The sequence below is a fragment of the Schistocerca cancellata genome, chromosome 3 (assembly GCF_023864275.1).
Source record: "Schistocerca cancellata isolate TAMUIC-IGC-003103 chromosome 3, iqSchCanc2.1, whole genome shotgun sequence".
In the NCBI taxonomy this organism is placed as follows: domain Eukaryota; kingdom Metazoa; phylum Arthropoda; class Insecta; order Orthoptera; family Acrididae; genus Schistocerca; species Schistocerca cancellata.
The window spans coordinates 590,500,522-590,513,393 of record NC_064628.1 but is presented as its reverse complement, the minus strand read 5'-3'; the positions used below and the strand labels follow the sequence as shown (position 1 = coordinate 590,513,393).

The 12,872-nt window shown below is 44.4% G+C and overlaps 1 protein-coding gene across 1 annotated transcript in view; it reads right to left on the bottom strand.

Annotated features, from left to right (window-relative positions):
* The window catches only part of LOC126176446 (steroid transmembrane transporter SLC22A24-like), a 115,654-nt gene extending 103,046 nt beyond the window's left edge, over positions 1-12,608 (bottom strand). The window contains exons 1-3 of the mRNA XM_049923602.1: positions 12,570-12,608; positions 9,998-10,257; positions 1,945-2,187 (exon numbers count right to left, since the gene is read on the bottom strand). Of these exons, the coding sequence (XP_049779559.1) occupies positions 1,945-2,187; positions 9,998-10,257; positions 12,570-12,608 (542 nt within the window). The remainder of the gene's footprint in view (positions 1-1,944; positions 2,188-9,997; positions 10,258-12,569) is intronic.
* Positions 12,609-12,872: the final 264 nt, after the last annotated feature.

The window sequence follows — 12,872 nt, the reverse complement described above, 5'->3', positions numbered from 1 at the left end:
CTTTCGCATCCCATCTCATACTGATGTTGATATGTTCCCAATGGAAAGTTTAATCAGCTACTACATTCTAAGAAAAAAAAACAACGCACCACGAAGGAATTATCCGAACGTACAGACAAACAAATGATTATAATTTAAAAAAAAAATTGAATCATTTGCTCAAGAGATAGAATTTCAAAAATTGATCAAGTCAATAACGCGTTGGTCTACCTCTGGCCCTTATGCAAGCAGTTATTCGGCGTGGCATTGACTGATGGAACTGTTGGCACGTCTTCGCCTTGGAATCGCATTGACTCTAGTAGAATTGTCTTCAGTGATGAGTCCTGCTTTGAACTTACCCCTGATGTCCAGCGCAGTACTGGAGACGCTCCGGACAACGGTGGGATACCTGACTGTCGCTCGCCATACGGCGCAACAAGGAATGATGATGGACTTTGGGCGCCATCTCATTTCATAGTAGCACCCATTTGCTTGTCAAGCGCGGCACACTTACAGCACAGCAGTACGTCGACGATATTCTACGTCCCGTTTTGTTGTCCTCCATGTCAAGTCGTCCTGGGCTTATATTTCAGTAAGATAATGCGCTGAGAGCTTCTACTGCTTGTCTACGTGCATGCCAATTTCTAGCTTGGCCAGCAAAGGTAGCCAGACTTCTCCCCAGATGAGAAAGTTTGGAGCGTTATAGGCAGGGACCTCCAAACAGCTCGAAATTTTGACGATATAACGCGACAACTGGACAGAATTTGGCACGATTCAGTTGGGGGGAGCACACCACAGAACTGCAGAAACGCCTTCACAAATCTGTATTTGCAATTCGAATGTTACCTGATATAGGCGACAAAATGAAACAGATTGCATACTTTGCCTACTTTCCTTCCATAATATCATATGGTATAATATTTTGGGGTAACTCTTCAAGTCAAACAAAAGTTTACAGAGTCCAAAAGCGTGTTAAACGTATTATTTGTGAAGTAAATTCACGGACTTCCTGTAGAAACCTCTTCAAAGAACTGGGTATACTAACTTCTGCCTCTCAGTATATTTACGCCTTATTGAAATTTGTCCGAAATAATATATCTCTTTTTTCCAACAAACAGCTCAGTTCATACATACAATACCAGGAACAAAAATGATCTGCACAATGACTTAAAAGCACTTACTTTAGTTCAAAAAGGGGTCCACTACTCAGGAACACTCATCTTCAATAATTTGACAGCAAACATAAAAAATTTCGTTACAAATAAAGATCAGTTTAAAAGGAGCCTGAAAGACTTACTAATGGCCAACTCCTTCTACTCCATTGACGAATTTTTTAATAGAAACAAATGATGTATTGTATATATTCATACTATTAGTATTGTTATTTCAGCTTAAAAAAATGACATGTTCCACATCCACGAGGATCTCCTCAGCACGGATCTATGGAACGAAAATCTAATCTAATCTAATCTCCGGTGGACATCCAACAATTCTATCTATCAATGCCAAGCCGAATAACTGCTTTCATGTGAGGGATGTGGCCCAACGCTTTATTGACTTGCTCAATTTTTGGAGCTCTTCCTCTTCAATAAATCATACAATTTTTTTGAAGTTGTAATCGTTTGTTTCTCTGTGGATGTACATCACATCTATTGATCTCTGTCCCATTCGGATAGTTCCTGCATGGTGCGTCTTTTTTTTTTGTCTTAGAGAGCACCTGTTTTGTGATGATTTCAACAAAATTTGATAAACATAGGACTGGCGTTTCATGTGATAACACTTTCCATTTGCTTCAGTGCAATTGCAGATCGAGCCTTGCTTGAACTTAATACAAAAAAAAAAAAAAAAAAAAGAAAATGGCAGAAACCTATCACCCTCTCAGTTCAAGAAATTACTTCAAAGTTACCAGAAGGCTGTAAAAACCGCTGCTAACTTTAGTTGTGGTACAGAGAATTTGTTGCTTACATGTCACCTATGTAACCGAAGAGTAAGCCGAGCGCCACGCCAATATTCTGCGAGTAGAACAAGATGTCGTTGATGGCCTGCTGGTTATCACAGACCCAGTTCATCTGTGACGGAGCTGTCCTGGTGAACCACGTTTTGTCGTATTCCCATCCGTACTGACACTTCACTGATTCCGTCCTGTTGCTCAAGTGGAGCACATCGCTCTCGTTGTACATCAGGCACTTGCTGAAGGACGGTCCTTCCCTGTGTGAGAGCAGAAAGATGCAGATTCATGAGTTTCCATCTTATTCTTTAACAGAAAATTCATACAGGGTGTCTCAAATCTTTTGGGTCAGACTGAAACATGCGACAGCGGATCCACAACCGATTGTACTGAGACAGGGGACCAATGTCGGAAATGCATGCTTATTGTGTTATCGACAGAGTTTTTAGCAAACAGAACACAGCATGTTGGTCGCAATGGAGAGACTTCTACAGACGTTAAAGTAACCTCTGGCGTGCCACAGGGGAGTGCTATGGGACCATTGCTTTTCAGAATATATATAAATGACCTAGTAGATAGTGTCGGAAGTTCCATGCGGCTTTTCGCGGATGATGCTGTAGTATACAGAGAAGTTGCAGCATTAGAAAATTGCAGCCAAATGCAGGAAGATCTGCAGCGGATAGGCGCTTGGTGCAGGGAGTGGCAACTGACCCTTAACATAGACAAATGTAATGTATTGCGAATACACACAAAAGAAGGATCCTTTATTGTATGATTATATGATAGCGGAACAAACACTGGTAGCGGTTACTTCTGTAAAATATCTGGGAGTATGCGTGCGGAACGATTTGAAGTGGAATGATCATATAAAATTAATTGTTGGTAAGGCGGGTACCAGGTTGAGATTCATTGGGAGAGTCCTTAGAAAATGTAGTCCATCAACAAAGGAGGTGGCTTACAAAACACTCGTTCGACCTATACTTGAGTATTGCGCATCAGTGTGGGATCCGTACCAGATCGGGTTGATGGAGGAGATAGAGAAGATCCAAAGAAGAGCGGCGCGTTTCGTCACAGGGTTATTTGGTAACCGTGATAGCGTTACGGAGATGTTTAACAAACTCAAGTGGCAGACTCTGCAAGAGAGGCGCTCTGCATCGCGGTGTAGCTTGCTCGCCAGGTTTCGAGAGGGTGCGTTTCTGGATGAGGTATCGAATATATTGCTTCCCCCTACTTATACCTCCCGAGGAGATCACGAATGTAAAATTAGAAAGATTAGAGTGTGCACGGAGGCTTTCAGACAGTCGTTCTTCCCGCGAACCATACGCGACTGGAACAGGAAAGGGAGGTAATGACAGTGGCACGTAAAGTGCCCTCCGCCACACACCGTTGGGTGGCTTGCGGAGTATAAATGTAGATGTAGATGTAGACATAGACTGATGAGCCAAAACATTATGACCGCCTGCTTAACAGCTTGTTTGCCCGTCCTTGGAACGAAATACTTCGCTGATTCTGTGTATCAGGGATCCGACAGTTTAATGGTAGGTTTGTGGAGGTATGTGGCATTACATATCTAAGCACAGGTCATGTAATTCGCATAAATAACGGGCCACTGATTTGCGTACGCCGTGACGGCGCCCGATAGCGACCCAAATGGGTTCCAAAGGATTTACATCAGGTGAATTTGGTCGCTGAGACATCAACGTGAGATCACTGTAATGCACCTCAAACCACTGTAACATGGTTCTGTCTTCGAAACATAGGCGATTATACTGCTGAAAGATGACATCGCCGTTCAGGAAAGACATTAAGCATTAAGGATACTGGTGGTTCACAGCTGTCAGTTGTTTTCGATTATTACGACAGATCTCATGAAAGGGCAGGAGAATGTCTCCCACAACACAGTACTGCTCCCATCAGCCTGTGCCCGCGGCGCGCTGCAAGTTTCGAGCCCCAGTTCTCCTCGACGACGACGTTTGTTTAGACGACCATCGAGCTAGTGAAGCAAAAATGTGTTTCACCTGAAGAGCCGACACTTTTCCATTGGTCTATGGTCGAATCCCAATGGTACCACGCCCAATCGACTATGTCGCTGGGTCAAGATGTGAACTCGTCGGGGTGGTCTGCTGCGGAGCTCCACGATCAACAACGGACGACGAATGGTGTGCTCCAAAACACTTGCGCGTGCCCCAGCATTGTGATCTTACGGCAGTGATGCCACAGACCACCATCTACCCTACTGTACAGAGAAGACGAGCCTCCGAACTGCACGTTCTGTGAAGAGTCGTGGGCGTCCAAAAGTGGTAGCTTCACAACCTTAACTTTTTCCGCAGATGCTCACCACAACAGCACGCGACCACCCGACCACCTTCGCCATTTTCGGGATACTCGTTTACAGACTCTGAGTAATAATAATCTGACCTTAGTCAAAGTTGCTTATCACAATGGGTTTCCCCATTTGCAGCCCGTATCTTGCTAGGGTTATCCCCCCTAGGTCTGCTCCACTTACATTCTTTTGTTACCGCGTCACCTGCACGCAATGGAACCAGGCGGCATCCAATGTCGCGGTGTGCAGCGGTCATAATGTTTTGGCTTGTTAGTATACACAGCGTATACTACGGAACAGAGAAAATTCCTAGTAATTGTTCGAACTGACCACCGGCAGTGTCAATGGATGTATTGCAATGGCTCATACAGCTCTGCCACACTCTTGCAAAGATCGTAGGTGTCTTTTGCACACTGGCACAGGCAGCAGGTGACAAACAGCATACACTCCTTGCCACCAAACAGACACACTGTACAAAACTTAGATCACAGCGCATGTGTCGTGTGACGACCGCATGCATCGCACTGGGTAAGCCCTTAACCCTCGCTTGCAACACGTCCAAGTATGGGATTGATGTGGACCCGTCGCCTCGGAATGCACATGTCAGTGAGTAGCCATCGCTCGCATATCGAACTTGCTTTCAGTAGCTCAAATTTTCATATTTTATTGTATGTAGAGAAGTTCGTGCTCATCATGGACCACATGCCACTGATTTCAGTATTCGGTTCCCATTTTAAAGTACCAGATAGGACAGCCCATCGATTTGAGAGGTAGTCCTCTTTCTCAGTAATAATCGCTATGATATTTGTTACTAGTCCACCACCAAGCACACTAACGCAGATATACTACCATGCTTGACATCAGGACTTGCCACAGACTTCGATCCGCAGGAGGCTCCTCTTTTCGCGTCGGACGATATCTTGCAAGAGACTTTCCTGGATTTTCCATTGAAGCCAAACGACGCTGCAGCCGGCGACCTGCTTTTCCGGAAAATCATCTCATCATTCCTGCTGCAAGATCGACCGTGTGTTGCCCAGGGGGTCCTCACACTTTCCACGGAGGAACAATGATGTTGAGTGGCCATCCCTCCAACTTTGTGTCCCCTTGTACTCTCAGCTGCTGCATTTGTTGCACTTTGGTAAGACATGGCGTTGCATCACGTGACGACGCTTCTGTTGGCTGACAAATGAACGAGAATTTAACACACTGGGTGGGCTTTCAAGGCCTGTGCACACACCCAGGCTGAACCATCACGTTCGTTATCTCCTTTGCTAATCGAGGAGTCCCACTGTGGCAGATGCAAGTCAACTTTTTGGGTCCATTTTTTGCGAAGCACGTGGTTGATGTTTGTGGATACGTTGTCCAATTTCTTGCATGTCACCAAACTGTAGTCTATGACGTCGAAAACAACTACTCTCACGTTGTTAATAATTTTTGTTGTCGAGGGATTTCCTCCCCAGGTCGCTCCTGGTCCAGAGCAATATTCGCCATCCCCGACAGCTGACACTGATGTGGACGTAGATGAGCTGGCCTGAGTCTCCACGTCAGTTCATTTCTAATGCCGAGGTCGACTAACACGAAGCTGGCTTTCGAATCGCGACCTACTCTGGGCTCTGCATGCCGGTTGTATCAGTCATTCATGCTCATCGCATTTTGTGCTTTTCTCTGTGCCAGTCTCTAGACTCTCTGCTCCCCTGTAGACAGACCACACATCGACTTTCCAAAAAGAGCTACATTTGTACCGTCAGGATGGTTTCGCGGCATTGACACGCCTATGCAAACAGAAAAGTCCAGAAATGCACAATATGTGTTTTTCTAAGAACAGTTTCATAGGATTATTACTGATACAAATGTCAAAATATTTGTCTGTCTTTCTGTGATTTCTTCGTTTTTGCGGTTAACTACTGCTGGTGAGTCATTTATGTACGTGCATAACTGTTTCGAGTTTATTTTACATAGCATTTCGGTAATGTGGTATGTGGACAGCAAAGGGTCTCATGCCGATCCCTAGGACACGTGAACTTGTCAATTTCTATCTCCTTCCAACTAGAACAGACTCTCTCATTTTTTCGCTGTACAAGTACCCTTTACTTTCTACTTTTGAGATAGGATGAGAACCTGGCTAAACATTTCCCGTCAGACTCATAAGCAGCCAATTTGAGAAGCATCAGCTAATGGTTAACTGGGTCAAATACTTTAGTAAGGTCATAAAAAATACCGGATACCCACAGCTTGTCGTCAGGGCATTTGCTAATTATAATGATTAATTCGTTAATAGCACGAACAGTGTCCTGCTCTATAATTTTTATGCCTGCAAATATGACCTTTTATTATATAAGGGGCGATCGTAAAGCTTCCATTTGAGGGCATTGCTGCAGTGTATATGCAGCGTAGCGTGACTCCATAGAGGGTAGACAAGCAACGACATACAGGGAAAGGGATTAGTGTGGCACTCGTGTCCCTCTGAGGTGCATGCGGCGAATGCGGAAACGTGAAATACTGTGACGTTATTACCAAATGCGGCCAAGCAGGTCAACGTGCTGTAATTCTTTTCTTGGCAGCCAAAGGATAAACACCGTTAGTCATCCATCAGTGAATGAAGATTGTACACTCCTGGAAATGGAAAAAAGAACACATTGACACCGGTGTGTCAGACCCACCATACTTGCTCCGGACACTGCGAGAGGGCTGTACAAGCAATGATCACACGCACGGCACAGCGGACACACCAGGAACCGCGGTGTTGGCCGTCGAATGGCGCTAGCTGCGCAGCATTTGTGCACCGCCGCCGTCAGTGTCAGCCAGTTTGCCGTGGCATACGGAGCTCCATCGCAGTCTTTAACACTGGTAGCATGCCGCGACAGCATGGACGTGAACCGTATGTGCAGTTGACGGACTTTGAGCGAGGGCGTTTAGTGGGCATGCGGGAGGCCGGGTGGATGTACCGCCGAATAGCTCAACACGTGGGGCGTGAGGTCTCCACAGTACATCGATGTTGTCGCCAGTGGTCGGCGGAAGGTGCACGTGCCCGTCGACCTGGGACCGGACCGCAGCGACGCACGGATGCACGCCAAGACCGTAGGATCCTACGCAGTGCTGTAGGGGACCGCACCGCCACTTCCCAGCACATTAGGGACACTGTTGCTCCTGGGGTATCGGCGAGGACCATTCGCAACCGTCTCCATGAAGCTGGGCTACGGTCCCGCACACCGTTAGGCCGTGTTCCGCTCACGCCCCAACATCGTGCAGCCCGCCTCCAGTGGTGTCGCGACAGGCGTGAATGGAGGGACGAATGGAGACGTGTCGTCTTCAGCGATGAGAGTCGCTTCTGCCTTGGTGCCAATGATGGTCGTATGCGTGTTTGGCGCCGTGCAGTTGAGCGCCACAATCAGGACTGCATACGACCGAGGCACACAGGGCCAACAGCCGGCATCATGGTGTGGGGAGCGATCTCCTACACTGGCCGTACACCACTGGTGATCGTCGAGGGGACACTGAATAGTGCACGGTACATCCAAACCGTCATCGAACCCATCGTTCTACCATTCCTAGACCGGCAAGGGAACTTGCTGTTCCAACAGGACAATGCACGTCCGCATGTATCCCGTGCCACACAACGTGCTCTAGAAGGTGTAAGTCAACTACCCTGGCCAGCAAGATCTCCGGATCGCTCCCCCATTGAGCGTGTTTGGGACTGGATGAAGCGTCGTCTCACGCGGTCTGCACGTCCAGCACGAACGCTGGTCCAACTGAGGCGCCAGGTGGAAATGGCATGGCAAGCCGTTCCACAGGACTACATCCAGCATCTCTACGATCGTCTCCATGGGAGAATAGCAGCCTGCATTGCTGCGAAAGGTGGATATATACTGTACTAGTGCCGACATTGTGCATGCTCTGTTACCTGTTTCTATGTGCCTGTGGTTCTGTCAGTGTGATCATGTGATGTATCTGACCCCAGGAATGTGTCAATAAAGTTTCCCCTTCCTGGGACAATGAATTCACGGTGTTCTTATTTCAATTTCCAGGAGTGTATATCGCGCAACATGTCTGTCGAAAATCACTATTATGGAACGGTGCTCCACATTATGTGCTGGTCACAATTCGACACAAGACGCCACTCGATCTGGGAGACAAACTTCACTCAAGTGGCAGACATTCGAGCACCTGCTCTATAGTTCTGAACTGTCCCCAAGAGAGGTCCCTTAAAAAAGGTTTGAAGGATCCACGATTCCTGTCGAACGAAGATGTGCATCAGGCAGTTACAGATTTCTCACGCAGCAGGACACAGCGTTTTACTTGAGGGGTCTCTTCATACTGGTGCGTCGCTGGGATGATTGACTCATTGCTCACAGTGATTTTCCCTGATTAACATGTCGGTTCTGGACTGTACAGCCTTTGTGCGCAACCTTTTTTTTTCGACCCTTATTACAAATGGTTACACAGAAGAAATAAATGAACCCGTCCATGCCCACAACACCGTACGTTGTAATGGTTCTTTATTTACGTGACCATTACGGCACTCCAACCCCAGTTCTCGATACCAGTAATATCGTACTACTTTTCTGCGAAGTAACAGACATATTTTTGTTCCAATATTCACATTTGGTTTTATTAATGTATAGGTACTCCGATGTATCGATATATTGCAGTGATATGGTTCTTGTGTGTATTTATTTCTGTGAGGCTCATAATCTTTGACTTACTTGTAACCGTTTTGGCGCGAATGTGCACGTAGCAGTATTTGTTTCACTTTGGAGAAGTTAAGTTGTTATTTCGCTTTGTAAAAGAACAATCAAGTCTTGTGTTTGGTTAAAGTGGAAATTAAATATATGAAGGTTGAGACAAAAGTGTTTTCTTGATGATGTGACAATTAAGAAGAAGTATATGTGAATTTACAAGAAGTTTAATAACAATGTGGATCGTGAACACCAAGTCAAAAATTATTTCTACCATACCATTGTTCTAATCTGGGATTGTTTGATCATTAAGAATTTCATGAAAAACGCATTTGTTAGGTCTTCAAATATTGCTAAAATACAGATCTGGACCTTATAGCAGTCAAAGTGGAATCACCCTAGAATCAACAAGATGAGCCATAACAACTTCGACGAGATCTACGTGGGAATCCATTCAACATAAGTGCCAAAATTATTGACTTTTTTACAGTGACTTCATTATTTCCATTCTGACGATACCATCCACAGTCAATAACTTTGTTGTTGCCCGATAAAGCGAACATATGCTGCGTGAGCAACATTATTAATCTGATATCTAACCTACTTTGCAAGTGGTGGTATTGTTAGAACGTCGACATAGATACATTACTGAGAACCACAGAAAGTTGGCGTAATGAACATTACTGGAGCCTACGCAACATACAGCACAACGCAGTGAGCCACGATAGTAATCCGAAAAATATACTGAAAGCTTAAGGAGACCAAACACTTGTGTGTGCACGCGCGCGCGCGCACGTGTGTGTGTGTGTGTGTGTGTGTGTGTGTGTGTGTGTGTGTGTGCGTGTTTGCATGCGTGTGTGATATCTAAAACTTTTTAAAAGTTATGGTTTAACGAAAACGGCAATTAAGAACTCTATCTCTGGAAAGTCTTGCGCCATATGTGCTGTACATTCGATTCAGAAACATGAAAATTCGTATTTTAGGTTTTCGTTATGTTTAGTTACTGGAGGAACCATAAGCCCTCAGCGATAATAATGAAATGATTATCAACTATCATGTATCAAATGGTACCTGGGTATGGTGATGTTCTTCCATTCTTCCAGAGACAGGCTGGTATTTTCTCTGCCAGGGACATGGCACCAATGATTGGGAGTCTGCATTGCGAGATAGAATAGGTTCACACTCATCATATTTATGCACGGGCCAACGCAGATGAACACGATTATGAGTCTCGTCTGAAACTTTCCTCTGGACCCAATGGACTCCAGCACTTCCTCAAATGCTGGAGTGGACGATGATTTTGGTCTCGTTTCCAGAGTTCCATTGTTCTCCTGCAAATAAAAGATGCAAAATATTCGACATAGTTATTGTGTCCCATTTAGTTTTGAGTTAATTGCACTTACGTATGTCTCTAACTCTCTATGCTGTGACTTGAATGGAATGGCTCATTGTGAACGGGCCAGGGTACTGTACACCGGATGTGCCAACATTTACTTTTTTACATTGTCGACGAATTTGTCTGATTGTATATAGTCCTAGAATCTGGAACAATTCGGCAGTCTAACCATAAATGGTCAGAAAATTCTTGCAGGTGAAAATAAGCAACAAATGTTCTGTGATTTATTAACAACACAACTATCTATGCATTCATCAAAGCAGACATAATAATCTACGCGTTTGTCAAAGGAGAGGAAGTATTTGGAAGAAATCAGACCTCTCGCTTTCAGTGCCCCGATTTATGAAAGTGACGGAAGACCTAAATCTGGATGACAACACAGGGGTTTGATGTGTCACTCTGCAAAACACAGTTCCAGTGACTAAAGACAATACTAGGACACCCAGCACAAATTTCTGATATATATAGGTCAACCAAAAGCGTGTTTAAAACTGAAAATTTGTTTCTTGTCGGTATGTTAAAATTCAAGATAGTGATTAAATCAGCAAATAAAGAATATTATTTTTTAGAATTTTGTAAAGTACCCACAAAAGAATCTGAGAATTTTGTTTGTTCAAAAACTGCAAATATCACTGTCAGATGGAGCTTCCTAAGCGGCAGAAAACAGAGAATTCATTCACCTGCCTTGTTTATGAAAATTTACAGAAACAAGCAGAAAAGTTTCCTGATACCAACATTCACATTAGTCATTATCTACATTATGGGAAAAATAATAGTAATATACTTAACAAATGGTCTGTGTATGTGATGATATGTTTTCTCTAAACGTATATGGAGGGACAACATTGTATGAGTAGTAAATAAATTGCATTATAAACTTATTTGAATTATATTTTCCACTTATAGCTGTCATTTCTTCTTTATTCGTATAGTATTGCGTATTTTTTGTCGCACGAAAATTCAGTTATGGTATGCTATGCCGTAGCAGAGTTTTCTTTTTTGTGTTTTCATGTCTGAAGATTTATCGGCTTTGGCGATTTCTTCCTCTAAGTTGACATGTTCATGGGTTGGTTCTATCTCTTTAGTTATCATTTGTATGTGCTGTCTGTTCTTTTGGACATGTCGGTAATGCTGTGAGTAATGAGGATAATGAGCAGAGGCACTACATCAGTAGTGTGTGGTTTAAGTTTGGAATTTGGGTCTGACGGCAGGTGGGCTAGGGTAGTCCATGCGGTTGTGGTGACCACTGGGTCTGTATGGCATACTGCTCAGTAAGCAGGAGACCATGGTTTGAATCCCAGTCTAGCACACATTTTCAATTTGCTCCACTGAAATAAATAAATGCCCAATGGCAGCTAATGTCTGTAACTCCTTCGTGTATTAGTTATCCGTTTCACAGTTGTTTGGTAGTTTAGTTTCTTGAGTTTCTACTTGTTAATTTAATATTGAACACACGCAGTACTCATGTTCTCGTTTGTGTCAGAAAGTAAACCGATATTGTGACCTATTAAAAGTTCCTAATCAGGAGCGAATTACTTGATCTCATCTGAGTGCTTTCGTAGTTAGTTTTTGAATCTTTGCATATTAATCTAATTTATGATACACAGTTCTTGCATTTTCGTCAGTGTCTACAGTAGAGTTTCGTAGTACATGTCGATAGTCCTTTGTTTGTCTGTGTAATGTAGTTCTACATGGTCTTTAGTACAGTCTGGGAGTGTGGTTACTGTGTCCATGTGAGCGGAGTTGGTGACACTTCGCTTTCAGCTCCAGGCTGTGCTGGCTTCGGTTACACAGCTTCAAGCTGCAGTGGATGGTTGTAACTGTTGTTGGTCGGCCATGCGGATCCAACGGACGTCCAGCACGACTCACCAGTTCACCGATTTCCGCGCTGGTGGCCAGTCTAGTTACTGCTCACACTGAGTTTGAACGTTCATAACAGTAATTAACCCGAAATTAAAACTTCCACTGACAAAATTAAGTTTAAAGCTCTCATTATTCGCGACCTCCACGACGAAATAATACATTCTGATACCTACCTTTCTTACCCAAATATGAAGAGCTGCACCAGGCTGCGACCACTGATCTTTTCAGGTCCCGGTATGATAGAAGATAGCGTGCTCGCTGGCAAGGGCTCTGCCGTTCAGATTTTGCTGGTGGGGGTACGACGACCACCCCTGTGATCAACTTGATGACCCTTACTCTGCCAGTTAGGTTATCTTTAGGGTACCTTCCCTCTGCTGAACTTACCCACCTGTACATTACTTTGTCTACCTCTGGTCCGCCCATATCCCGTTGAATTTAACCTTTCAAAAAAATGTTCAAATGTGTGAAATCTTATTGGACTTAACTGCTAAGGTTATCAGTCCCTAAGCTAACACACTACTTAACCTAAATTATCCTAAGTTCAATCATACACACACCCATGCCCGAGGGAGGACTCGAACCTCCGCGAGAACCAGCCACACAGTCCATGACTGCAGCGCCTGAGACCGCTCGGCTAATCCCGCGTGGCAATTTAACCTTTACTCACTCTCATACGATCAGTCATAC